At 34.9% G+C, this 24,978-nt stretch overlaps 2 protein-coding genes across 2 annotated transcripts; one reads left to right on the top strand and one right to left on the bottom strand.

Annotated features, from left to right (window-relative positions):
- The first annotated feature begins 204 nt into the window (after positions 1-204).
- LOC147078159 (putative Ras-related protein Rab-33) lies at positions 205-8,955 on the top strand. The gene is made up of 4 exons (XM_085961269.1): positions 205-536; positions 1,453-1,572; positions 4,797-4,946; positions 7,463-8,955. The coding sequence occupies exons 1-4, from the start codon at positions 303-305 to the stop codon at positions 7,661-7,663; spliced, it is 705 nt and encodes a 234-aa protein (XP_085817395.1). The 5' UTR covers positions 205-302; the 3' UTR covers positions 7,664-8,955.
- Positions 8,956-15,652: 6,697 nt separating this feature from the next.
- Positions 15,653-24,507, bottom strand: LOC147078158 (RNA polymerase II-associated factor 1 homolog). The gene is made up of 8 exons (XM_085961266.1): positions 24,345-24,507; positions 23,888-24,260; positions 20,619-20,908; positions 19,633-19,831; positions 19,247-19,438; positions 18,957-19,015; positions 17,638-18,109; positions 15,653-15,890 (listed from the first exon to the last, which is right to left on the bottom strand). Exons 1-8 carry the CDS (start codon positions 24,404-24,406, stop codon positions 15,816-15,818), a joined length of 1,722 nt encoding a protein of 573 aa, XP_085817392.1. The 5' UTR covers positions 24,407-24,507; the 3' UTR covers positions 15,653-15,815.
- Positions 24,508-24,978: the final 471 nt, after the last annotated feature.

Raw genomic sequence — 24,978 nt, 5'->3', positions numbered from 1 at the left:
GAGAAAGGGCGAATCAATATATCAAGCAATCTTGGATCTGATTTTGACAGCCAAACAATGGACCACTCGTTGCTTGTGTAAAAAGCCTAAAAGATAATATGCTCAGGCTTGTAATCTAAAGATGCCGCTGCTTCAATAAAATATTAGGTTGGTACTTTCCCAATACCAACATTAGCAATTTTCAATTCGTGGCCATTTTGAAAAGTATTTATTTACAAATCGTCTGTCAAAGTGTCGAAATTGTAATGTTGTGGTAGGGCATCATAAGTAAATAAAATTATTGTTCCGCAATTTGCTTTGAAATGTCTGCGACATCCGACATACACAAACTACGGAGAGAACTGAGTAGTCGTAAACATATCAAAGCAACCGTACCCAAAAAGGTTTTAAAAATAATTATCGTTGGGGACTCAAGCGTAGGTAAAACTTGCTTGACTTACAGATTTTGTCGGAGAGCTTTTCTGGCAAAGTCTGACGCAACTATTGGCGTAGACTTCCACGAAAAAACTGTCATTGTAGGAGAAGAAGAAGTGAAAGTCAGTAATTTAATTTGATATATTTCAACGTTTTTCTTACGATATTATCATTTATTGGTTACATGTAAATTAATTGTACGTGAAACATTTCACCGTGAGCTTTCTTATCAGAAAGAGATGACCGTATAATATACGGTCTCCAATTTTATTTGAACATTAATTCAATATTCATAGCTGATTTTGGCAAAATTCATGAATTCAAGAATGTAAACCTAACCTAACAAATAATCCAGTATAACATCTGATATTTTCAAAATTTGTTTGCTGCTGGCTTCCTGTAAAGTGTAAACTGACAAGAACGGTGTTTTATTTAGACATGAATTTTTAACACGGTGAAGTGTGATGCGGCGAACTGCATACGTACAAGTTTCCGGACACGTTATTTATTCTGTTATTAGGTTATGGGCTTACACTCCGTATTCACTATATATAAATGTCATTTTTACTATATGTGTTTCACTCACGGGGTGAGCTTTATCAAGTTTGAATACCAAAATGTGAATTTCATTCGAACAACCCATTGGGTCAATACATCTAGATCAAATATCAAAAGCAACATGTGATTTTTGACAACAGGATTCGAACCTAGGGTTTCACAGGCCACTACTCCACCATTTATAGATATTACACACAATCCTCCAACTTTTCTATTGTATGTGAGGACAATAAATTCATCTGACGAGTAAATTTTGTACAAAAAAATGATGTACGGCATTCACTGTTTCTTTTGCATAGGTAAATGAACTCCTACCCGATAATGAAAATTATAGGATGTAATAAAATGTCAGTTTTATTGTTTAGTTAGCTATTCGGGCAATCCAAAAATCTGGTGTCGCATACTTCCTATTTTCTACAAAGTTTGTGTGTTTTAAACATTTGTGCACAGTTGATTATATTTTGCGTTCATAATTTTCAGTTGCAGTTATGGGATACGGCTGGTCAAGAGAGGTTTCGAAAATCGATGGTTCCTCACTATTACAGAAATGTCCATGCGGTTGTCATCGTTTATGACATGACTAAAATTAATTCTTTCAATGTAAGTATATTATCTACTTGAAAGTTTATCAACATTATTAACATAGACGTAGCCTTTTATGGAAATATCTTAACACAATGACTATGACACTTTTAATTAATTTTGTAATTAACGTGTTATTTGCATATGAAAATCAATTAGCAAAAACACAATGCGCCCCACAAGCGTTGAGTTTTAACAAACTTTTTACAAAGATTCGTTGTTTACCATTTCCTCAATCTAATGGATCAAACACACATTACTTGCAAAAACTATATTTTTTTATGAATTCAATGCAGTCCAGCGTTTCCCAAATTATCCTGGTAGATAAAATGTAAGGTTCTGCAAAATAATAATAAATAATTATACAATAAAAATGAAAAATATTATAGCGTTGATCTATGTTGAATAATCGTAAATTCTATTTTGGTCAAAAACAAGATTTTTATCGATAATCTACACACATGTGTAAGATTCTTGCACCCATACAGCCTTGTCCATATTCAGGTTTTTTTTCGTTTGCTAGATGAACGCATCGCAATGCATAGCCTGAACATTGCCCGCCTGAAACGGGTTTCAAAATGGCCGTTTTTATTGACGAAAGTGCCAGCGCACTTAGATCCATCCATGGACATCTTCTCAACATCATGTCAGTGTTGCCAACCGAATAATTCTGCGAAAAATGTATGTTATACTATAATTTCACGTGAAATAAGCCAAACATACTATAATTTTGAAAGACATCCAAATGAAAAATGTTCTGCGTAGGACTGTAGGTACTATATTTTTCAAAATACTATAATTTTTACATCTTTGTATTAAAATCAGTACCTATTATAAAAATATGGCATCTATGATCATTACATATTGTGTGAAATTGTAACATACATATAATATAGAACATATATAATTTTGAAAAACACTTTCTGAGAAAATATATTATAACCAATAGAAAAAATCTTTTTTGAAAAAAATAAGCCACCCCGGTAGGGAAACGAACCCTGCATCTCCCGGGTTTACGCCCCATCTGCGCATTTACCTCTATGCTACGCGGTGACATATTAATTGTGACAAATTTTAACTATTGGTCACTTTTAATACCCACTCATCAGCGCTCCTCTAAATTAAGTTATTATGGCAATCGATTTTTGTTTATTAAATCAAAGTAGATACCTATTACTTTAATTACTAACCAACGTCGTGGATTTCTCCAATATTTTTTATGATGTAACTTACTTGAACTTGCTAATCTCTATATATATAAAAATCTCATGTCACGATGTTTGTGGTCGAACTCCTCCGAAATGGCTCGACCGATTGTTATGATTTTTTTTATATATATTTGTTAGGTATGAGAATAGGTCAACAAGTATATTTCATACCGCTAGGTGATTAGGGTATCTCTATCCAGAAAAATTTTCTTTTATTTTTTTGACAATTTTTTTTTGCATTTTTTTTAATTATTTGGCATAAAAAAATACCTATAACCCCAAATTGTCACCCTCCTACCCCCACCCTCCCATTATTTAATCGCGATTTTATTATTTTTGTATGAACAAATTTAATCGTCGTTCGTATTTCAAACAGAACGAAATTATTTATGTTGTTGAATGACAGATGGTACTACGTCCGAGAAGAATTCAAGAGAAGCGTCGCGTCATTTTGACATTTCATTCGGCATATCACAATGCAGTGCGTGCAAAATTTTGTACGATTTATTTTAATTTATCTATTTTTATGTGCGTGTATTACAAACAAACAAACAAAAAGTGTAAAGCAACAAACATGCGAAATAGTAGAGCAGAAAGAACAGACGAACAAATCCAACAAGATAACAAAAACGTGCGTGTAAGCATGTCGCAATTGCGTGCACCCCAATCACAAGAGGCATGAGCTGAACGAAATCAACAACGACAATTGGAACGGAGCCAAGCGCGCCGGTTCGTAGTTAACACACGCAGAGCAAATGAGCGAAAACGCCAACAAGTACATCGAACATTTACATCCGCTTCGTTCCTTCGTTACGCATTCAAGTACGAGCCAGATATTGAATATTCCGCTCATCCGAAAGTGCTGATTGGTGCTATGGACAAAGAATGTCCCCATTGTCATGCGCTCAAATTCAAACATGAGTCAGCCGGGATGTGTTGCACATCAGGAAAAGTGCAACTACCAGAAATTGAGATACCACCAGAACCATTGAACGGCTTGCTCATCGGCACGGTTCCAGATTCAAACCTGTTCCTGAAGTCCATTCGCACTTTCAATCCATGCTTCCAAATGACTTCGTTCGGAGCAACAGAAATAGTTCACAATATTGCGGCAAATGGTCAACAATTCCATTCTACGTTCAAAATCAACGGCCAAGTATACCACAAAGTAGGCTCATTGCTGCCAATGCCAAACGAACCACATAAATTTTTACAAATCTACTTCATGGGCGGTGATGACATCAATCATGTGGATGCACGTTGTGGCTACAATAGCATCAATTTGCCTAATGCCAGGCGCATCGATGGCGAACTACACGCCCTGTTGAATGAGCGCAATGAATTATTGAAATTCTTCAAAGCACACATGCACGAATTGCAAAGTGACAATCACGCTATTGTCATCAATCCTGATAAAACACCAGCTGGAGAGCACGTGCGTCGATTCAATGCGCATGTTGTTGACGACATTGCTGGAATCATGGTTGGCGACCGCACATCGACGCGAGAAATCGTGATTCAAAGAAGAAACAATAATCTGGAGTTCATCGCTGACACACACCGTTCATACGACGCTCTCCAATATCCGCTAATTTTCTGGAAGGGACAAGGTGGATATTGCATAAACATTAAACAACGAGATCCTGTCACAGGTTTTTCATTCATTATGAACATCATTTCTCATTTTGAATTGAGAAAATGAATGGTTGATGTTTTTTTGTTTTTATCGGCGGTCATCGTCTACAGCGCTCTATTTCTCTTTCTGTCATAGATCCCAGCCCCACACACTTACGATACATTCGTTATTTTTTTATTTAACAACCAAAATATTCACTAGAAATAATTTATATGGCAGAATAACGTTTGCCGGATCAGCTAGTAATTTATAATAATCAACGTGTTCATTCAATTATTCAATTATGTATGTTCAATAATTAGAATGGTACATTCTTAAATCTTGTGAATTATTCGTTGAATAAAAGAAATAGTTAATTAACAGAATATTGTTTACAATTTTGCTCCGTTTTCATCTAGTCAGTTGAAGGCTGGGTCGCGGAGTGCGCCGCCCAAGGTATGGACAGCGATATCCCTCGGGTGTTAGTCGGCACGCAGTGTGACCGGGTCAACAATAAAGTAGTCAAAACCTGCACTGCCCAGCGGCTAGCTGATCATCACGGCATGCCTGTAAGTATCAGCTTTTTTTTCCAATACCCAATGTGAGTTTTGTTCTAGACAAAATGAGTAAATAAATAATCAGAAATATTATAATATTGTTTTGAAAAACCTCAGAAACTGACATTAGAAAAAATCGTAGAAAAAATGTCGATCCGTTTACGATTCATGGGAATTATCACTAATAATAATTATTAGTGTTGCAGTTGTATTCAAATTATGCATTCAGTAGATTTTCCCAAAACATACATTTGTGCACTAACCCAATGATATTCAAAATGTACAGTAAAATTCTAATAAAACTTGTGTGAAAAAACAGTGGCGTGAAAATTATTTTGACACGAAGGGTGTCGCGAGACGAAAAAGTTTGAAAACCTGTACAGTATTGAAAAATAAAATGTGATATTCTGCATACTAATTACTTATCTGATATCAATTCCGAAAGCTACATTCAAATTGTGGAATAACTCTTATCTAGTCTGATATTTTAAGTTGATACAAATTATTACATAAATAAAAAAAATAAAATATATGTATATACGAGGGTGGGTCAATAAGTCCTTAGAAAAGCCGACAGGTGGCGCGACTAGTACTGTAAGCGGTTTGTTTTCATGCAGCGGCACTACCGATTCAGTATGCTGCGAAGTTTCAATCAGATTGGTCGGGTTGTTGTGTGTTTCTCGTACATTTAAAAAAAAAATTTGCTTGTGGAAAATGGAAAAATGGAAAATGGAGAAAATTGAGTTTAGAGCTGTTATTAAACATTTTAATATAAAAGGGTTAACAGCAAAGGAAATAAAAAATGAGTTGGATTTAGTTCACGGCATATCTGCTCCTTCACTTGCAACTATTTATAACTGGTTAAATGAATTTAAACGTGGTCGTACATCAACAAAGGATGAACCACGCTCAGGACGTCCTGTAGAGGTGACTACACCAGAAATGATCAATAAAATCCACGATATGGTGTTAAGTGACCGAAGATTAAAGTTGAGTGAGATAATTGAGGTTACAGGGATCTCAAAAGGTAGCGTCATTTCTATTTTACATGACAAATTGGGCATGAAAAATATTTCTGCAAGATGGGTGCCGCGTTTGCTCACAGTCGACAATAAACGCAATAGGGTGGTGGCCTCTAAAGCCCTGTTGTCGCTCATGCAACGCAATCCGGATGAATTTTTTCGTCGCTTTCTGACTGTAGATGAAACATGGATACACCACTATACTCCCGAGACGAAAGAACAGTCAAAGCAGTGGATTGCGAAGGCAAACCATGTCCAAAGAAGGCCAAAACCGTAAAATCAGCTGGTAAGGTTATGGCTACTGTATTTTGGGATGCACGTGAAATTATTTTCGTTGACTATTTGGAAAAAGGAAAAACAATAACAGGGGATTATTATGCATCTTTATTGGACCAGCTAAAAAACAAAATTGAAGAAAAACGGCCTCATTTAAACAGGAAAAAAATCCTCTTTCATCAGGACAATGCCCGTGTTCACACATGTTTATGATCAATGGCTAAAATTGAAGAATTGAAGTTCGAATTGGTCGACCACCCACCGTATTCGCCAGATTTAGCCCCCAGTGACTTTTTCCTTTTCCCAAACTTAAAAAAATGGCTAAGTGGACAACGTTTTTTTTCAAATGAAGAAGTCATCGATCGGACAAATGCTTATTTTGAGGACCTTCCGAAAACTTATTTTTCTGACGGTTTAAAAAAAATTGAGAAACGTCTAACCAAGTGTATTGAGCTCCAAGGAGATTATGTTGAGAAATAAAAAAAAAATACAAAAATAAAAACTGTTTTAATGCTTTTTTCTAAGGAATTATTGACCCACCCTCGTATATGACTCATTCACCATCATCTTTTCTGTCAGTGAAAAAATTTCAAAGATGTAGTTTCGTATTAAATTACTGTATTTTAATATTGCAAGCTTTATCATGACTCAAGTAATCGTTAAATGCGAAAAACTGTTCACAGATTGGTGACTATTGTCCGACAACAAGAAATCGGCGATAACAGGAAGTCACTGTAGTCACATATAGAAGACGTCTCAGTGACGTACCTGTCATGGTGGCAACGCGTGTTTACATAATGTATCGGGTCTCTTTTTAGATGCGACTCCTCTTCTTCTTCTTCGCAATAAACCAAAAATTTACTAATAATAATTTTAACATCACTCTTGATCATTTTAGACATATTTTTATTATAAAAAGCTTCAAATTATGGAAATTGATAAATCCATTCATCACTGGCGCATAAAATGAAATGATAAATTTGGGGGCATCCCTCATTTGAAAATGGAAGTCCGATTAGCTTTACTGGAGGGGATTGTTAGTTTATAGTTTTAACACATGGACAAGAAATTCTTGTTCGACAGTACATACAACTTTATAGATTTATCATGAGAACTGAAATGCAAAGTTGTCGTTCACTTTAGTTTTAAGAGATGCTTTTGTTTTGTTTGTGGTTTATTTTTTGTAACATTTTATTGTACGTATGTATTAATTTATGCATTTTGTTTAAGTTATTTGAGACATCAGCGCAGCTAGACTCTGAAATTGAAACGGTAGACGCCATCTTCATGACACTGGCTCATAAGCTCCACAACCAGCGACCCTTCCGCGTGCCGTCCATCGACCAACCTCCCGAGAAGAAAGTCTTCAGGCTCTCTACGAAACGGAGTAATTCTGTGACCACCTCCACAGACGTCTGCGGTTGTCTTTGATGTGAAGATAATCTAATCTATCAAAGCAGGCTATTCCGCAAGTCTGTATTAAATGAGATCCTAGTGATTATTTTTCAATTCAAATGATTTTGCTCTTATTTTTGAGAAATTAATATCTTGTTGACTTCTCAGGCTTTATTTGTATTTAATTACCATTATTTATTTCAATGACAATTAAATAAAATGGTTTTATACGTAAGTGCTGTAAAATATAGAAATGCACGCTTAAAATTTGCCAAAATTAAACTTTGAAAGTTTGTAGACTTTCACAGGTTGTATTATTTGAAATGCTTATTATTGGTTTTCCAATAAAGCTGTAATAACATTGTGTTTTGACTGTTTATTAGATATATATTTTTTAATTTGCAGCATTAGGAAAATGTTTTTAGATTTATCTTGATATTGGTTTCATTGATACTACATGCATACAATGGTGAACTACATAAGTATATCAAAATTAATGTTCAATTATTGATCAGGTCTTCCAAGTTTTTTGCTACCTATGAATGGGCTGTCGCCTCAAACATTTATACTGGATTATATTATACAAATAATATTATCACTTGCAACATTAAGTGTAAACAATATAATATTAATTATCATGTTTACTGGCTGTGAAAAAAATTCCTGCATTTATTGTGTTTAATATGGAATGAGTGATAGAATCATTCATTTGATAACGTTCTTGGAAGAGAATGAAACAAGTGATAAATAATCATAAGTGAAAAATGCCATCATATAAATTAAATTATTCATATCTGTAATTTTCATTGCTTCATCACAGATAATCAATCATTGCCATTTATTTTGAAATTTCTATCAATTTTACAGAATTATTACTCTTACAGAATAATAATTATTTTTTTATAACCTAACTTAATGTATGTAATTCTTAAAAATATGGTTTTCGAAATAAACAATATTTTATTAGAGAAATTGTGTGATTTGAACGCTGTAACGATACCGAAAATGCAAGCCCATAGCATAGGGGACATAGAGGGGCGATGATTGTCCTAGCATAAAAATAGCCAACATCCAATAATATCCCACCTTTTGTAAATGGTTTCCTATTTCAAATTTCTGATGTCTTACCTAAAATTTTATTCTAGCTACACTCTTGCGAGAATGCCCTCTATATTCTTAAAAATATAAACATATAGCAAAGAGGCGAAAAAATGATCTATGGGAATACTGTACTAATTTTCAAACAAACTTTGAAATGACAGATTACACCATTGATATACTACTAGATGAGCAGTTCCCATACAAGTGTCATTTTATAAACGTACCACAAAAGATATAACGAATATCGTCTTATAATATTTCCTTGTAGGTATAATGCGTTAAGACCGTTAACATGGATTCCCGAATTTCACCCGTATTGCCCTGGCTGTAAAACTAAATTTGCGTTCTTGGAATAGTGAACCTAAGGGTGCTGCAACGCAAAACAGACAGAGCAAGTCGTCATGCGCTGACTATTAGTTAGAGTAAGATGCAAGCTAGACCGGGCTTACTCAGTAAGTTTTAACAAAGGCCGACTCGCTGAAAATCAGGCGTCATTTTAAGAAGCATATGATTCATTCAGTAGTATATCAATGGATTACACCTACCAATATTTTTTTTTTGCATACTAACAAAAGTCTGTTCTGGGAAACGATTAAATATTTTGTATTTTACGCAATTTTTACAGTTTTTTTTTTAAACAAATACATTATTATCGAATGTGAGTTTTAGTGACTCTATGACGTGATATGAAAGTTAATATGAAAATTAATGGGATTTTAAGAAAATTTATAAGAAATTTGTTATTGGACTGATTTTCTCCACATTGTAAGTTCGACCATGTTTAGTAAAAGGGGCGTAACTCTCACAGAACAAATTTTACAGGAGGGGCAAAAAATGTTTTTTGAATGATTTTAGTTTAATATTTTTTAAAAAATAGGCACAGACATTGGGTGCATGATGATTTGGTGTAATATATCGTCACTGTTCTGGCAGAAGACTCTAATTCGAAAAACCGAAATATTGAGTTAGTACCAAAATGTTCCTTATTTCAAACTTTACCGTCTGGAAACCTTCTTAATAAATAAACAGTCTTTATTTTAAAGTCATCCTTTTTACAATTACTTAATAAACTCACATGATAGACCATTATTTCAAACATTTTAACAACTTCAAAGTCTAAGTACTCAAAACTAGTATTCTCCAGTTAGTGTGTTCTGCCAGAACAAAGACGATATTTTCGATCTAATAATAATTAAAGAAGTTATTAAAGAAAAATCATTAAAATTGAGGGTAAATGCTTTTTTCCTTAAATTAAAACTTAATTAATCTCAATTAAAACCAGAATTTAGATAATAATTCGGCATTTGCGGCTTACTTCCTTTTTATAGGATGTGTATTTAGTTGTATACATTGTTAATATCTAATAAAAGCACTTTTCGAAAAATCGAGGGTTACACCCTTTTTCCTAAACACAGTCGAAATGTTATGTACAAATAACCCAAAGAGGTTGAAAAGAAGCATTACTAAATATTACCTTACCACATAGTATAGAGGTAAGCGTGTATATATTATTACATATATATATATGTATGTCATGGCCCCCACATCCTGAAGCAGGCCCCTAGGCCAGGATTTTTGGCAGGTTCCCCTACCTATCGCTAAGGTTAAAGGCGATCTGACGCTCTACAGTGGTGTTTTCCAAATGGTGTTCGAGGTCAAATAAAATTCAGTGTATTTTTAGCGATTTTTTAACACAACGAATTATGGAGTTGTCGAGTATCAATACGCATCAACCAAAAATTGCATCGCACAATCATATATTTTTAAATGGTGCTAACTCCGATGCAAAGTTGCACCGCAGGTGTCTTTTTTTACTATTAGAGCAAATTTAAGATGTGTGTTTATCTCATTTATCTGGTGAACCCCCCACGCCGGGCACGGGCTGAGCCCGAGCCCCTAAGGCTCTGTCAGCCCCCCCTTGTGGGAGCCATCATAATTATTTATTAATCAAAATCGTTTGAATTAAAGCTTCAGAATTAAAACTTACCTTAGTAATAAATTAGAACAAGTAAATAAATGTTTATCTTTATATAATCGAATTTATGTGTTTTGTATTAATTACACTAAATGTGTAGATGTGCCAATTAAATGAATTTTAAATATATTGCTTAAAACTTTCAGGGTTGCATGTTATTGCATTTCGTTTTTAAGTTATCACAATGAATTCTTCCTTCGGCGTTTCACGCTCATTTCAGAGGCCATTATCAAGTATAATGTAGCAATAGTAGAAATAACAACAACAATGTAATAATTGAAGCTTTGAGAAAATCCTATAAATATATTGTGAGCCCAGAGCCGAGAGGCTATTGCCTCATTGGACTATGAAGGCAGCTGGTATAATGTAGTAAAGTGCAAAAGATGCACATATCAAAAAATATTTGAGTTGGCTTATAGAGAATATTCCTCATTGTAGTGGCGAAGGGTGGAGGTAGGCTGTTACGATTTGACATAAATAGTGCACATTAAACTTTGTCAGTCATACGTATTTGTTTTTATTGAACTAAGACTACAATGTACAGATGGAGTTGCTCAATTTAAAAAAATCAATTAATCCCTGCCTAACCAAACCATAATAGTTTTGGTAGGCTTTGGGCAATCCGACAAAATGGTGCACACTTTTTCATTCATGCTCATTTGTTTTCGTTGAATTAAGAATATATATTACACATGTTGGTCAGTTTTTTAAAATTCGTTAAGCCCTGCTTAAATCAAGCCATAATATATAGAAATATTATTATATCTATAAAATATCCAAAATTATGTATGATTTAATGTCATAATTATTAATATTTTATAGACGAGTATTTTTTCAATATGTTCTATTATGGCTTGGTTTTCGCAGGGTATAATTGAATTTTAAAAACTAACCAACACCATCTGTGAATTGTAGTCTTAGTTCAGTGATATAATTGACAAAGTTCAGTATGCACTATTTATATCGGATATTAACAGCCTACCTCCACCCTTCGCCACTGCTGTCTACTCCAGGTAACTGCAAACTTTTAAATACAATTTCATTCACACAAAAAATATATTTTGTTGTAAAGACAACATCATATATTTAAAGGTTAACACCAGAGATTCCAGATAGGACATTTAGATTTTACTGAAAAAGCTATAAACCATGATGTTGTTCATATTCATATTGTTGACATTCTAGTGTATTTTGCCGTCAAGTATGTACTAAGATTTTTTACCACATTCCTTGAGAATGGTCTCTGCAACGACCCCGAAACATTAATGAAAGTAGGTGAAGGACAATTAATACACTGGGACAGTTTCAAAAACAAAATACAATTTATAGGATTTTAAAGATGTGTGTTTACGAATCGTATTTTCAACATGGTATGATTATAGCATCTATCATCCTCGTGGTTAGGTGCTGGCCTTTCATTTGGGGGTTCTGGGTTCGATCCCGGTGAGGTTACAATATATTTACGCGATTCTTCTCAAAGTAGTAGTTAAGTAAAAGTAGTTAGTGACTGTTTCACTTCTATTACTAAATACACTACTGTCATTGGGCCTCCTGGCCTGTTGTAATGTTATATAGAATATAACTGCATAACGCAGTCCAATTTTAATAATTTTTATATAGAGTTAAATGTATCGCAAATACATTACTTATTTTTACTATTAAGATTATCAAGTTTATGTACAAATATACTTTTAAGGTAATGTTAATTTCTTATTTTTCGCCATATTATGTAAACGCAATGAATGAATAAAAATGCTTTTAGTGAACTGTCATCTAGTATTGACAGATTCGCAGCTATAAAATGGTCTCATTTGTTATTGTATTCATTTTTGAAATTCATAAGTTTGTATTGAGATTATAGAATATTAATTTTTTAATAAATATTACAAGCCTTTGTTTTTTTTTTTTTTTTCAACCTGATCACTGCCAGAACCGAGTTATCATCAAAGCATGTAAGTCACGTCAGGCCATGGACGAGTTAACTCATGCGGTCTTGTAAACGTTGTAACTTCTGAATAAACTGTTTGTGTATATTTTCTAAACAATATTTATCATTTAAGTGTGAAAATATTCACGATAACCTCGAGAAACATGTTGATTTGGTAAGTTTTCACGAATATTTGTCATTCTGTTCATATTTCATATTTTTTAAGGAATTTATTTTATTCCAAAACTAGCTGGCCTACAAGTGTCCACCCAGTAAAAATTAGCTGGCAGTTTAACATACTGTCGCTGTAGGATCGGTTTGTCGAATAGACCAAATGTCAAATGTTCAGGAGACGAAAAACAAATTTGATTATCCTATATTTAAATACATGAAGGTATTTAAATTGTTGTTTTTACAGCATATGAATGCTGTTTTCATTACAAAGCAATTTAAAGAAAAGGATGGTTCTGGTCCATTAAGATACAAAAAATCATTCTGCATTCAAAGGTCGATTTCGACAAAAACGGATATTCGACAAACCAATCGTATAGCGACGATACATTATAAAAATAACAGTTACATACCTATACATTGAGGTATTACATTTTGCAGTATCACAGTTTATCATGAGCTCTCTTACCTGAAAGACATGGCCGTATAGCATTAAGATCAAAAAATGACACGTTCGCGGAGCATTTCACAGTAATGTTTCAATTTGATTCAATAAAAACATTTTAATTTGATGATGGGTACGATTTGAGACTTACGAGCACCTACCAGTATTTTACAATATAAATATCATTATCACCAACTTTGATCCGCTGCTGGATGAAGGCCTCTCCTTGTTCCCTCCACTCTTCTCGGTCTCTAGTTTTTTGCTGCCACGTAAATCTACCGAACTTTATGGGTTGGTATTTAGTGCCCCTTGGGTACCAATGTATAACGGTATTTGTCCAGCGGTTGTCTACTCACCGAGCAACATATGCAGTCCATTGCCATTTCAACTGCTTACCAACCTCTTGTACAAGAGTATGCGATGTGATAGTAATATATATGATATCCTATTTCTAATTTACTTACCTATCTATTCTGTCTTTTCTTTATATTCTGGTGGTTTTTATTGCGTTATTTAGACATGAATTTGATCTCAATATTATACGGCCATCTATTTCCAATATAATAACTCACAGAGATCCGTGATACGGTCAACTGCATACGCACAAATTTCCGGACACGAAAAATAACAATGTAGAAAGTGTAGGTTATATTCTCGGCGGGGGTCACACTTATTTTGCAAAAGAAATGTATTAAATTTAATGTCCATCCAAAGCTTGAGTAACATTCTTTCATAATTTTCTTTTGCATCTTCTGCCTGGTAAATTGATCTTCATTTGCCAACTCTGCAGATCTATTCAAATGTAACATTAACTCTGAAATTAAACTAAACTGTGAAAAATTGTGATAAAACATACGATGATGTATTCCAAGCCTTAATTATCTCAGTCGTCATCAAACTGAATCTATCCGCTGCTGGACGAAGGCCTCTCCAAGCTGATTCTACTTCTCTCGGTCCTGTGTGTTGCGTTACCACGTACTTCCGCAGAACTTTATCATTTCATTGATCCAGCGGCCCTAAGTCTACCTTGCGGACGTTTAGTACCTCTTGGATACCACTGAATAACTAAATTTGTCCTTTCTTCGAGTTATGTGTCCAGCCCATTTCCATTTGAGGTTCTCAGTAAACCCTATGACATGGCAAACCTTTGTCTGTTCCCTTATCCACTCATTCCTCTTTTTGTCCTTTCACGTTATGCCCAGCATGCACCTCTCCATACCACTAGGAGTGGGAGGTCACTTTTAAAGACATTATTCAGGCGTATCACCTAGACAGAAAAACCACACACCAAACCCGTCTGGCCAGCGTGGTGTGTTATGTACGAAATCTAAGAATATGAAACATTAAAAATAAGGTTGGTTAACAGCGGCCCGGCCCTCCTGACTGCATTAATAACTTTACCATCGAGTGAATGTTATCGAAAAACTATGTACAATATCAACAGTCTACCTTATTAAAATATACCTGTCTGGTAATAAATGTGATAAATTTATGATAAATATGCTAGTATTATCAAATATCTACGTATATGTAAAAATTTTGCACCCATAACACATCATAGAGGCGTATCACTTAACTCCAAAAGCTCTGCCTCTCTGATGAGGATGAAGAGTGGGAAATGCCGATTTTGTTTTTCATGCGAAATCGCTTCTAGGTTGATTGGTTATGCTTTTAGTCAAATATTTTATGATTTATAAATACTAAATGTGTTGGAAAATGGGAAAATAATAAAAACACGTTTATAACTGATAATCATAAAATATGTACAATAAAAAAGTAAAACAAAAAATCCACGAGGTATGAGATTTCACAATGTTCAAGCGCAGTGCCAACGAACAAACAAGACACTGCGACCGTTGCCAACGGAATACTAACTTATAGGAGTTTCATACTAACAACACGCGTAAGTGTGAGATCGGCACCCCGCGCACGCCCCCCCACTCCGCACGAACGCGTGATTGGCAGTGAACCTGTTAACATATCACTTTGTGTATTCAGGCAGTTAGTTATCATGGGAAGTTAACCATGAAACGTACTATCTTTTAACACGGCCTCTCATGACCATGCTGTTTTAGAGCGAGATAGAGTACATAAATTATAATATATTGAGTTGTGACTATTTTGAAAATTAATTCTACCTAATGCTGTCAAATATTGTAGGTTATGTTCGATTATTGTTTGATGTTTGTACACAATATTTCGCTTCGGTTAGAAGAGCCAACGAAATACATGAGCACACACAAACTTGTTCGAGCTCCGCAAAAAAGAGAGGTATTTCACACGACATACGTACCAACATCAATTTTCGCCGTGTTACGAATTATCACTGTGTTACCAATTATTTCAGATAACTGCCTTGTTTATGGAATTGTTTGCGTGTTAATTTGGAGCAATGATAATAACGGAAACGTGTTACTGTGTTCACTATTAAGAATCGCTCTGCCGTAAGCATTTTAAATTCATACATACATAAAATACACAACATAAAAATGTTAAACACAAAGTAATATCATTATGAAGTGATTTGTTTTAATTAAATTTAATACGTTTGTTGAATACATGAAAATATTTATTCAGAACCAGAACCGCTCTTTGCTGAAGATCTTGACGACGCTGAACCACTTCTGGAGCCGCGCTGGGATCCCTGGAAAATAAAAATAAATGTGTGTCACCTCACCACGCTGCAGCAGTAAATTATTAGCCCAATCGCACACAGTGAAAATCGTCTCGACTGGGATAGTCATGAATCAAAGCCGCGAGCAATATGCAAATTTCTTCCGTGCGCATAGACGAGGCCATGCCAGGACAGTGACGTCACAAGGCAAGCCAAAATGAATTACGATGTGTGACATTTTGGGATTATACTTGCGCTGCATGTCAGGTGAAATTTATTGCATGTGACACCAGGTGTTTTTTTTCAAACTAAAAGGTTGCAATCATACGGCGGTACATTTAGTTACATGGTTTTGTGAATACCAATAAAATTACATCGACATATTCAATGTGTTGCAGTCGAGATGAATTTGGATGTGCAAGTCGGGCATACAGTAAGTTTGCAACGCTTTATAAGCCGGAGAATGGGTGGATATACTGAACGAATACATTAATCGAGATTTTAAAATGGAAGACTCTATAAATGAAAGATTTAATAATGATCATTAAGGTGATACATCAGTGAAACGGCAAATAATTTTCAACTATAGGCGCGACGAAATTTTGGACTCGCTCGCATTCTGAGAGAGAACGTCGAGCTGGAAACACGTCAATTTGTTTCGTGATGGCGACGGGCGTATTAATTCTTAAACCGTGTAAAGATGACTAAAAACGTTACCCATTTACTTTAAAAAGAAAACATGTTAATGAATATAGTATTATTGTTACTAATAGAACAATAAAATGGACGTATGTTGGATTTATATGACAAATTATATTTCGTTTGGCATGCGTCATTTGCACCCGCAACCCGCAATCCGCGCATCGCCTAGCCACGATCTTTTTAGACCGTGCCTCAACTGAGGTACAACCTTAAGATATTGACCATTTGAAACCTGTTGAAGATGAAAAAAATCACAAGGATGTACATACATAAAACTAATAGGCCATCCATGGACTGAAACCGTATGCGGTTGAGAACCGTGTGCCATACTAAGCTTATCTTTTCTGTTCATGGAAATATATTTTCACAAACTATATTATAAGCATCTGATCGTATCCGTTTATACCATACACTTACACTTAGAAATTTAGTGAAAATATATTTTCATGAACAAAAATCATAAGTGTAGTATGGCACACGGATCTAAACCGCATACAGTTTCAGTCCATGGATGGCCTCTAAATTAAAGATAAATTCTTATGTGTTTTTTTAGGACTAGGAAATAATCTTCGTACATTGATGAAAGATGTATGTAATAAATAATGAGCACTTGTGTTATTATTAATTCATTGATCTGACTGGAATATTATTGTTTCACATCTTCTATATTTAAAATTTGTCTTTATTTTTTCAGATTCTTATACCTCCTTCATATTTATGTGGGCCGGATACATTTACACTCTTACAGGCACACCTGTTAAAAGTAAATATCAGTGGAGAGAACGGTCGGCCATCTTATAATCTCTATTATGAAAGTGTTTCTTTGAAAATAAACAAGAAAACCGGTTTCAGCGCAACTGAAACTAACCTCAAAACACACTTGACAATAACGCCAATTGCATTGACATACTCAGTATACGTCAGACTTGTTGCATTCGACTAGTCAAATACCTCGCTGCATAGAATGATGCTCTGGTACTTTAAATTCACTTTCTTCTCCTTCAGGCGATTTCACGTTACCGTGGCTAACAAAGATATACTTTAAAAAAAATAATTAACTGTTGTATTATCTTACCTGTCTGGACCCGCTGCCAGATCGACTTCTGGATCTTTCAGAGCCACTTCTCGACTTGGATTTGGACCTGGAACGTGACCGGGATCTGGATCCGGATTTAGACCGCGACCGTGACTTTGATTTTGATCTCGATCTAGATCTTGATTTAGATCGTGAAACGGACCTCGAACGTGAGCCTGAACCAGACCTTCTGGAGCTCGCTCGGGATCCTGATGCGGCTCTGGATCCAGAACCGGAGCGCGATCTGGATCTTGATTTGGAGCTGGCCCGCGAGCCATTTCTTGATCCTTTCCGAGACCCCGAGCGCGACCGTGATCGTGACCCGGTTTTGGCGCGAGAGCTAGCTCTTGATCCGGCCTCGGAGCCTGAACCTCTTCTGGAGCCTGAGTTTTCGCGAGATCCGCGAGGAGATCCAGCGGTTTTGGAACCGGCTGGGGATCGAGACCTAGATCTTGATTTGCTTCGAGAATTCCTGAAAGTTCAAATAAATTTAAGACATGGTGCAAACTTTAGGTAATATTAAAGATAACAAGTTATAGTTCGAGTGCACATCTCAGGCATACGATCGCCATATGCCACTTCATCTTCAAGGTCACTGCTAGTCCATTGTTTGTACATTATTCCTGTCTCCCCACCCATTTTCCTTATGGTAACAATACACCCCCATTTCATACAGTCCAATTGCTCCTCCTGATGTAATTGCTGGATTCATCCGGACCTACACACAACTTACTGTTTTCATTCTATGATAACGATAAAATCGGTGTGTGTACTTACGTACGCAGGTTAGAATTTATACTTTTTTAGCGTAACAAAACAAAATAAGCCGTTACCTAAGTCTATTAATATTACAGTGGATTAGGTTGATGAAAACGTACGCGATTCATGTGTCTCATATAGCACATTGTAATTTAATTATTGTATTGGACCAAAACTCATCTTTGCCATACAGCGGTTATAATCGATTCAATATTCACAAAATTTATTTATTTATTGATATATAATTTTACTCATAAATAATACTTACATAAATATAGCCTCAAATCTTGATACACAATCTTTACAATGAAAATAAATATACACTCCAATATAAATGAAGTTTTATGAATATAAATTAACAGTGTAGAAATATTGGAACGACTAACTAAATGACACTATGCGCATGTACCCTCTAGACCGAAATGAATATAATCATAATAATAAATTGTGTTACATAGGCGCACGCAACTTTGTCACACGCCAAAAATACACTCTGATCTGTTTTACCAAACGCGCCAAAAGAAGTATAACTTCGAAAAAGACTTATATTTTAAACAAACCTTTGTGTTTCAGCAGTATCCATTGGTTCATCTTCATCTTCAACTTCCTCCTCTTCATCCTGCAAAATAAAATATACTATAGAACCGGTCAGCAATTGATACCGCAGCACCTGCTATGTGCATATTTTGGCACTTAATAGTTTACAAGCAGATATTGCCGGATATATTTCTACATAGGCCTCTCCAAATTATTTTTATATTGATATTATTATGATACATTATGTTTGAAAATCCAAGATAAGTAAATAATATAACTTCGATTGAAAGAAAAAGAGAGAAGAAAAACGAACCTCCTGTGGCGGCTCGAGCTGCCTCTCTCGGAGTCGCTGCATGCGGTGCTCCTGTAAGGCGAGGGGCCGATGACGCACCACCAGCCTGGTACCTCCGGGACCACCCGGCCCCAATCCGGCACGCTGCCTTCTCTTGCTCAAACGGACACGGGTTTCCAGTTCATTATAATATACTGCACCTTCACGAACGACCTAGAATGTTAAAAAATTCAGGATAATATAAATGTTCTATTATCCGCATGTTTTTGATGGTTTTTGTGGGTTATAGATCATTACATATTGTGTGAAATTATACATAGAATATGTAAATTTTTATTTCAATCTTTAGCATAAGTATGTGGACTAAAAAAAACTGGTAAAGTGGGAAAATAAACAAAATTGCTTACAAAGAAGTAGTTTTCTTCGTAGCCCTTGGATGCTTTGCTCTTGACATTCCAGTTGTACTCTCTCGCCATCTTGTACTCGTAATTCTCTTCATCATTGTAAGGAATTCCTTCCAGCACGTCAAGTTTACGCTGCGTTAGTGTCTCGTCCGTCGGCAGGAAGTAAGCTACGAATTGCTCACCGCTCTCATCCATGACACCTCTGAAAAGAACAATATTATATTAATTTAACCGTCGCTGATATAATATAGTGTTTATATTTCGCAATCAATTTGAAATGCATTTACTATTGAGCGAACGCTACAAATTAGAATTCAAGATGTAAATTGGGGATATAAAAAATTTTTATTTATTCAAAATCATAAAAATTGGCGGAGCATATTATGTCAGCTTGTTCTTTCAACTTTGCTTTTCTATTGAACCAACAATGTTTTTCTTTGCTGAAACACCATTTCGTCGGTCCCTATTAAAAAAGTCGGATCTGCAAAATGCTATTTTTCAGTACGAGCAATCAAAGATGTTTCATCAAATATCCTTTGTGACCTATTGCTTGCCATAATGAATAAAAATACGGGTTATAGAAACTTTTCTAAATGTTTATAAAAACATCCGTCTGTCTGGTGAACATAGCAGCAACTGTCAGATCCGACGCATCTTGCTCACCCACGCCCAGCCAACAATGTCGGTTGGTAAGAACCGACATTGTTATTCGGACACTCTCGGTAGATCCGTCATTTTTAACTTGAGTATCTCGAAATTTTTCAAACAAACAAAAAAAACTGTGATTGTGGTATAAATGTTTAAAGTGTTCAAATAACTTTTACGTAATAATCCGAAAATGACAAAATTTCAAATCCGACTTTTTACCGGCGATTTAATACAATAGAAAAATTATGGGAACGCTATTATTAAATAATCCACGGATGCTTTTACATTATAGACATAATCTATAACAGTATAGCAACTATAATGTAAGAATGCGTCTGGACCTGATCATAGCTTGCGACATCTGTTCAATCTGTGCAGGAATCGGCTTATCCTGAGGAGCGGGATCCGAATCGAAGATGACTTGAGCGCAAGGATAGCGCCACGTCATAAAATCGGGGAAGACGGGCATTACTTCAACTGGCACCACCCCCGGTTTGCTGTAGTGCTTGTCTATGGTGATCTTGGCATCTTCAAATGTCTTGTCGATGGCCTTCATTTGACTCTCGCGATCCATATAGAGGGTTTCTTCACCCAGACTCTTCTTGACATTATAACCGACCTTGGCTTCAACCTATAAAATACATAAATCATTATTATGTGTTCAGGATTATTATTCATAAATCACTGTCGGGGAACCTTTAATGATGTTTTTCAAAGGATATATGGCGTGAATATGTTGATGAGTCTAAAAACATCAATTCTCAAGCAGCTCTTTGTAAGGTTGGTATTTTGGGGTAAATCAGATTATATGATTTTGGGTAATTTTAAATTTTAGTAAAATGCTTGTGAATTCTCAACAAAGTAAAATTTATCATAATATCTAGACTTACCAACATTTTCACGCCATACACGTAGGGATTGCAATACCGAATGAAAATGTCAATACCAGTTTTTCGGTATTTATTATTGAATACCGGTATTTCTTAAACATTAACCTTTTCCACTCGAAATTTTTTTTATAGGTACATACCACCCACTCGAGACTTTTTTCCATAAAAAGCATAATTTCAATATAAAACATTTAATAGGTGAAAAAAATGTAAAAAATTTTTTTTTTTTATTTCTATAAAATAGATTTATAATGAATATACTGTACTTATTTTTAGTTTATTTATAATTCTTCATTGTGTGGTATTTCACAAAGCAATCTCCAATATGTAATCCTGGCTTATCACAGAATCGTAATGAAATAGCGGTATGTAGAGAAGTGGCTATAAAGTGTAAATCGTCCATACATATAGTTATGACTGTAAATATGATCCAAATGATTTGCCTTCAAACACACTTGTAATATAAGCAACTGTCTCGTAAATTTTCGATATTAGTTTCGGGCTCATAACAACTCATTCCCAGTGCGGTACACATTATCAAAAGATTTCTCAAAAAATAATAAATCGATACGTAATAATTTTCATTTGACTCATTAGAGTATTTCACATTATATTTGTAAGGTTCTGAATCGGCATAATATAATAGTAAGTATTGTCATCAAAAACAGTCTATTCAAATATAAAACTGTAAACTATACGAGACGCCCCTGCGCAAGCGAGAACCAATAAAAATAAATAAACACACTTCAAAATCATGCGTGACAAACAACTTCAGTTCACTCTAGTCTGGGAATGTTCAATAAATAAAATTTATATGACAAAAAAACCTACGAATAAAAAAAGAGAAGATTAAGATAAAAATACTATGTAGAAATTACGCACGCAGTATTCTTTTGCCGACTTCTTTCTCAGATAAATGTAATAACCTATTATTATTCATTCTAACTTGATTGAAATCGCATTATAAAAATTGCTGAAAATATTACAAAAAATTACTTTATAGGCGTGCCGCCGCTACGGCGGCACTCGAGTAACACGGGAAACTTCTAATGCCGCCGATATGGCGGCATTCGAGTGTTAAGGGTTAAAAAAACAGAAGTAGGTGCTTATCAATAAATATAGCTATTAAAATCTTTTTGAAATACTATTTTATAGCAAAAACCTACATACCTACATTTATTTTGTTGACATTTAAAAATATGTATTGATCATAATTGTAGAACTAGTGATTTTTTACAAATAATTTGAATATATTGATTATTTGAAGCCCTCAAAAGTTCATCAAGTGCAAATAAGTCCGGCTGCACGAAAAACTTCTTAAATTCAATGCTTGTACAGTCATCAATAATAATAGAATAATCGAACATTTTTGTCACGGATGTTTTCTATTTCGAAATAATATTATGATAATTCATCGCGACAATTACTTATATAATTAATATATTTGATGAAATTTGTATTACTATTTTTTCACCTCTGTTGGATTCACTCAATATGTTGGCATTTTAGCAGCACATAACTTATAATTCATTTTCAAAAACGTAAACGAGTGTGCTTTCTTAATACCGAAAATTCCGGTATTTTGGATTTTTAAAACCGGTATTTCGGTATTGATAAATACTGGAATACCGGTTTTGAAATACTGGTATTGCAATCCCTACATACACAGATATACAGTAAACCATTGACATTACTTGGACACAGTATCTGAAAAATAAAAAAGGGGCCCTCGTAAAAGACCCTGTCGATTAATGATTGACACTTCTTGTATTTTTAATCCCCCTCTATCCATTATCACATTTCATCACAAATTTTTAAACACAATCGTTCATCACACCCATTCTATAAATTATCAATATCACTATTGTCGTCTTGAAATTAATGGCGGCTGCTCTAACACCATGCAAGTGCACAGAACCTCCTTATAATCTTTAAAACATCATTCGACCTGCATAAAAGAATCAAAAGTTATCATTTACTTTTTGAATTGTATGCCATATACCGCCCATATACCTACATTTGAACGAACAGTATGTAGTCAGCAAAAATGTGCGGAACCGAGTGTAAAAACGGAATAAATTTTAAGTTTATAACCGAATGCCATTATAATACATCTGAAACCATGGTCTATATACTTACAGAATAAAAATACATGAGGAGTTTTCACTGTGCCCCAACTTTTGTTAGGTACATGTCGACTTTCGCAAAGCGTTGTTTATTTAATTCGACACAATAAGAGCCTCCGCACACACAGTCGCCGAACGCGGCCACTGTTGGCCGAGCTGTGGTCGCGTTCGGTGGCTGTGTGTGTGTGTAGGCTCTAAACATCACTTTACAAGGACCTAATTCGCTAACTGAAAATTAGGATTTATAAAAGAAACATAAAAAGAAATATTTTTAATTTCTTATAAACTCATTTTAAATTGACTGAAATTTGTGGCCTGCCGAGTACCACCATTCTAATACCTCCCCGCATTTAAAGGGTTACAGAATATGCTATTTTCAATAGTTAATAATATGCATTTTAGTTTTGTCACGTCCTTTCAATCTTCAGGAACAATCGACGCATTTTTTTTTATTTGGGTCTTATGGCGATTAGGCCATTAACTATTTTGCGGCAGAACTTTGGTCCATGGCGATGGCTTTTAGATTGCTATTTATTAAACAGTGCTGTGGTCCGCACCCTAAGAAAGCAATGGTTTTGTTTATATTGTACAAACCTTTTCCATGGTTTGCGGCTGGAATCGAGTTTGCTCAGTGGAAATATATTCAGACCTCCTCAACCAAGACACACTCTTGGCATGATGTCGTGACCTCTTGGAATCTTGCGGAGTGAGAATGTCTTCTTCGAGGAGTTTCTCGTCAGCAGGATCCAGTTGGCCGCCGTCTCCCGTGTACAAGTCCATGCTGATCAGGTCTATGTTCACCCCCAAATCATGTTCGGTTAGTACTTCGTACCGATAATTTCTTTCCAACGAAGTCGGGTTATATTGTATGAATCTCGTCGATTCGAAGGGATATGTTATAAATTTCAGATCAAATGGGATATCAGGAAGTGTGTTGCTGTATTTAACACGGCATATTAGATCCGATCTGCAAGTATTGAATGAATCAATGAATAACAAGTAACAGTAATAAAAATACAAAAACTTTCACCAAATACGATTTCATTGTTACCTTCGTTCTCCTTCTCGCACCGGTCGCTTTTCAGCGACTTCATTTTGTATAGTTGGAGGCATGATTGTAGTAATACTTTTTCAATTTATAATAATGATATAAGTAAGGTTATATTTTGGCTAATGTCAACCATCGCTTCATACAGCGTCCATCTTCGAAAAGTGTAGATTGATGATTATTGATTGGTGTTACCAGTTACAGTGTTGCCATATTTTTCTACGCTGATTATAATACAAAGGCGTTAAAATTATAGTATTTCTGAAAAATATAGAGTACAAGAACATTTTCCGTCTTGAATCCTTTATAATTATAGTATTTTGGTATATTTGGCGTAAAATTATAGTAATTAATAACATTTTTCGCAGAATTAAAATTATAGTATTGCACTATTTATGTACGGTTGGCATCACTGAGTCCAGTTATCTTTACCATAGACAATGTCTAAAAAAACTAGGTACCTAATACCTAGGTACATCATAATAAAATTATTACCTATCTTATTAATTGATGGTAGGTATGACTTTATGATAATTGGTAATTCGGTCAGCGAATTATTCGCGACGCCCAGATTTCAGAAGGGAATTAAGTTATTATCTTACAAAGTTCAATATGGAACGCTGCGATTGTTTGACGT

Source organism: Rhyacophila brunnea, unplaced genomic scaffold (genome assembly GCF_057557595.1).
Source record: "Rhyacophila brunnea isolate RB1 unplaced genomic scaffold, BYU_Rbru_1.0 scaffold_12, whole genome shotgun sequence".
In the NCBI taxonomy this organism is placed as follows: domain Eukaryota; kingdom Metazoa; phylum Arthropoda; class Insecta; order Trichoptera; family Rhyacophilidae; genus Rhyacophila; species Rhyacophila brunnea.
Note: the sequence above shows the minus strand (reverse complement) of the source record. Positions and strands in the feature narration are given on the sequence as shown.

Excerpts from the sequence above, each read along its gene's own strand:
- LOC147078159 (XM_085961269.1), top strand. The coding sequence starts at position 303 with ATGTCTGCGACATCCGACATACACAAACTACGGAGAGAACTGAGTAGT. Across the intron at positions 1,573-4,796 it reads CTAAAATTAATTCTTTCAAT|TCAGTTGAAGGCTGGGTCGC; the intron begins GTAAGTATATTA and ends GTTTTCATCTAG. Across the intron at positions 4,947-7,462 it reads CTGATCATCACGGCATGCCT|TTATTTGAGACATCAGCGCA; the intron begins GTAAGTATCAGC and ends ATTTTGTTTAAG.
- LOC147078158 (XM_085961266.1), bottom strand. The coding sequence starts at position 24,406 with ATGCCTCCAACTATACAAAATGAAGTCGCTGAAAAGCGACCGGTGCGA. Across the intron at positions 19,439-19,632 it reads ACGAAGAAAACTACTTCTTT|GTCGTTCGTGAAGGTGCAGT; the intron begins GTAAGCAATTTT and ends TTAACATTCTAG. Across the intron at positions 15,891-17,637 it reads CTGGCAGCGGGTCCAGACAG|GGATCCCAGCGCGGCTCCAG; the intron begins GTAAGATAATAC and ends TTTATTTTCCAG.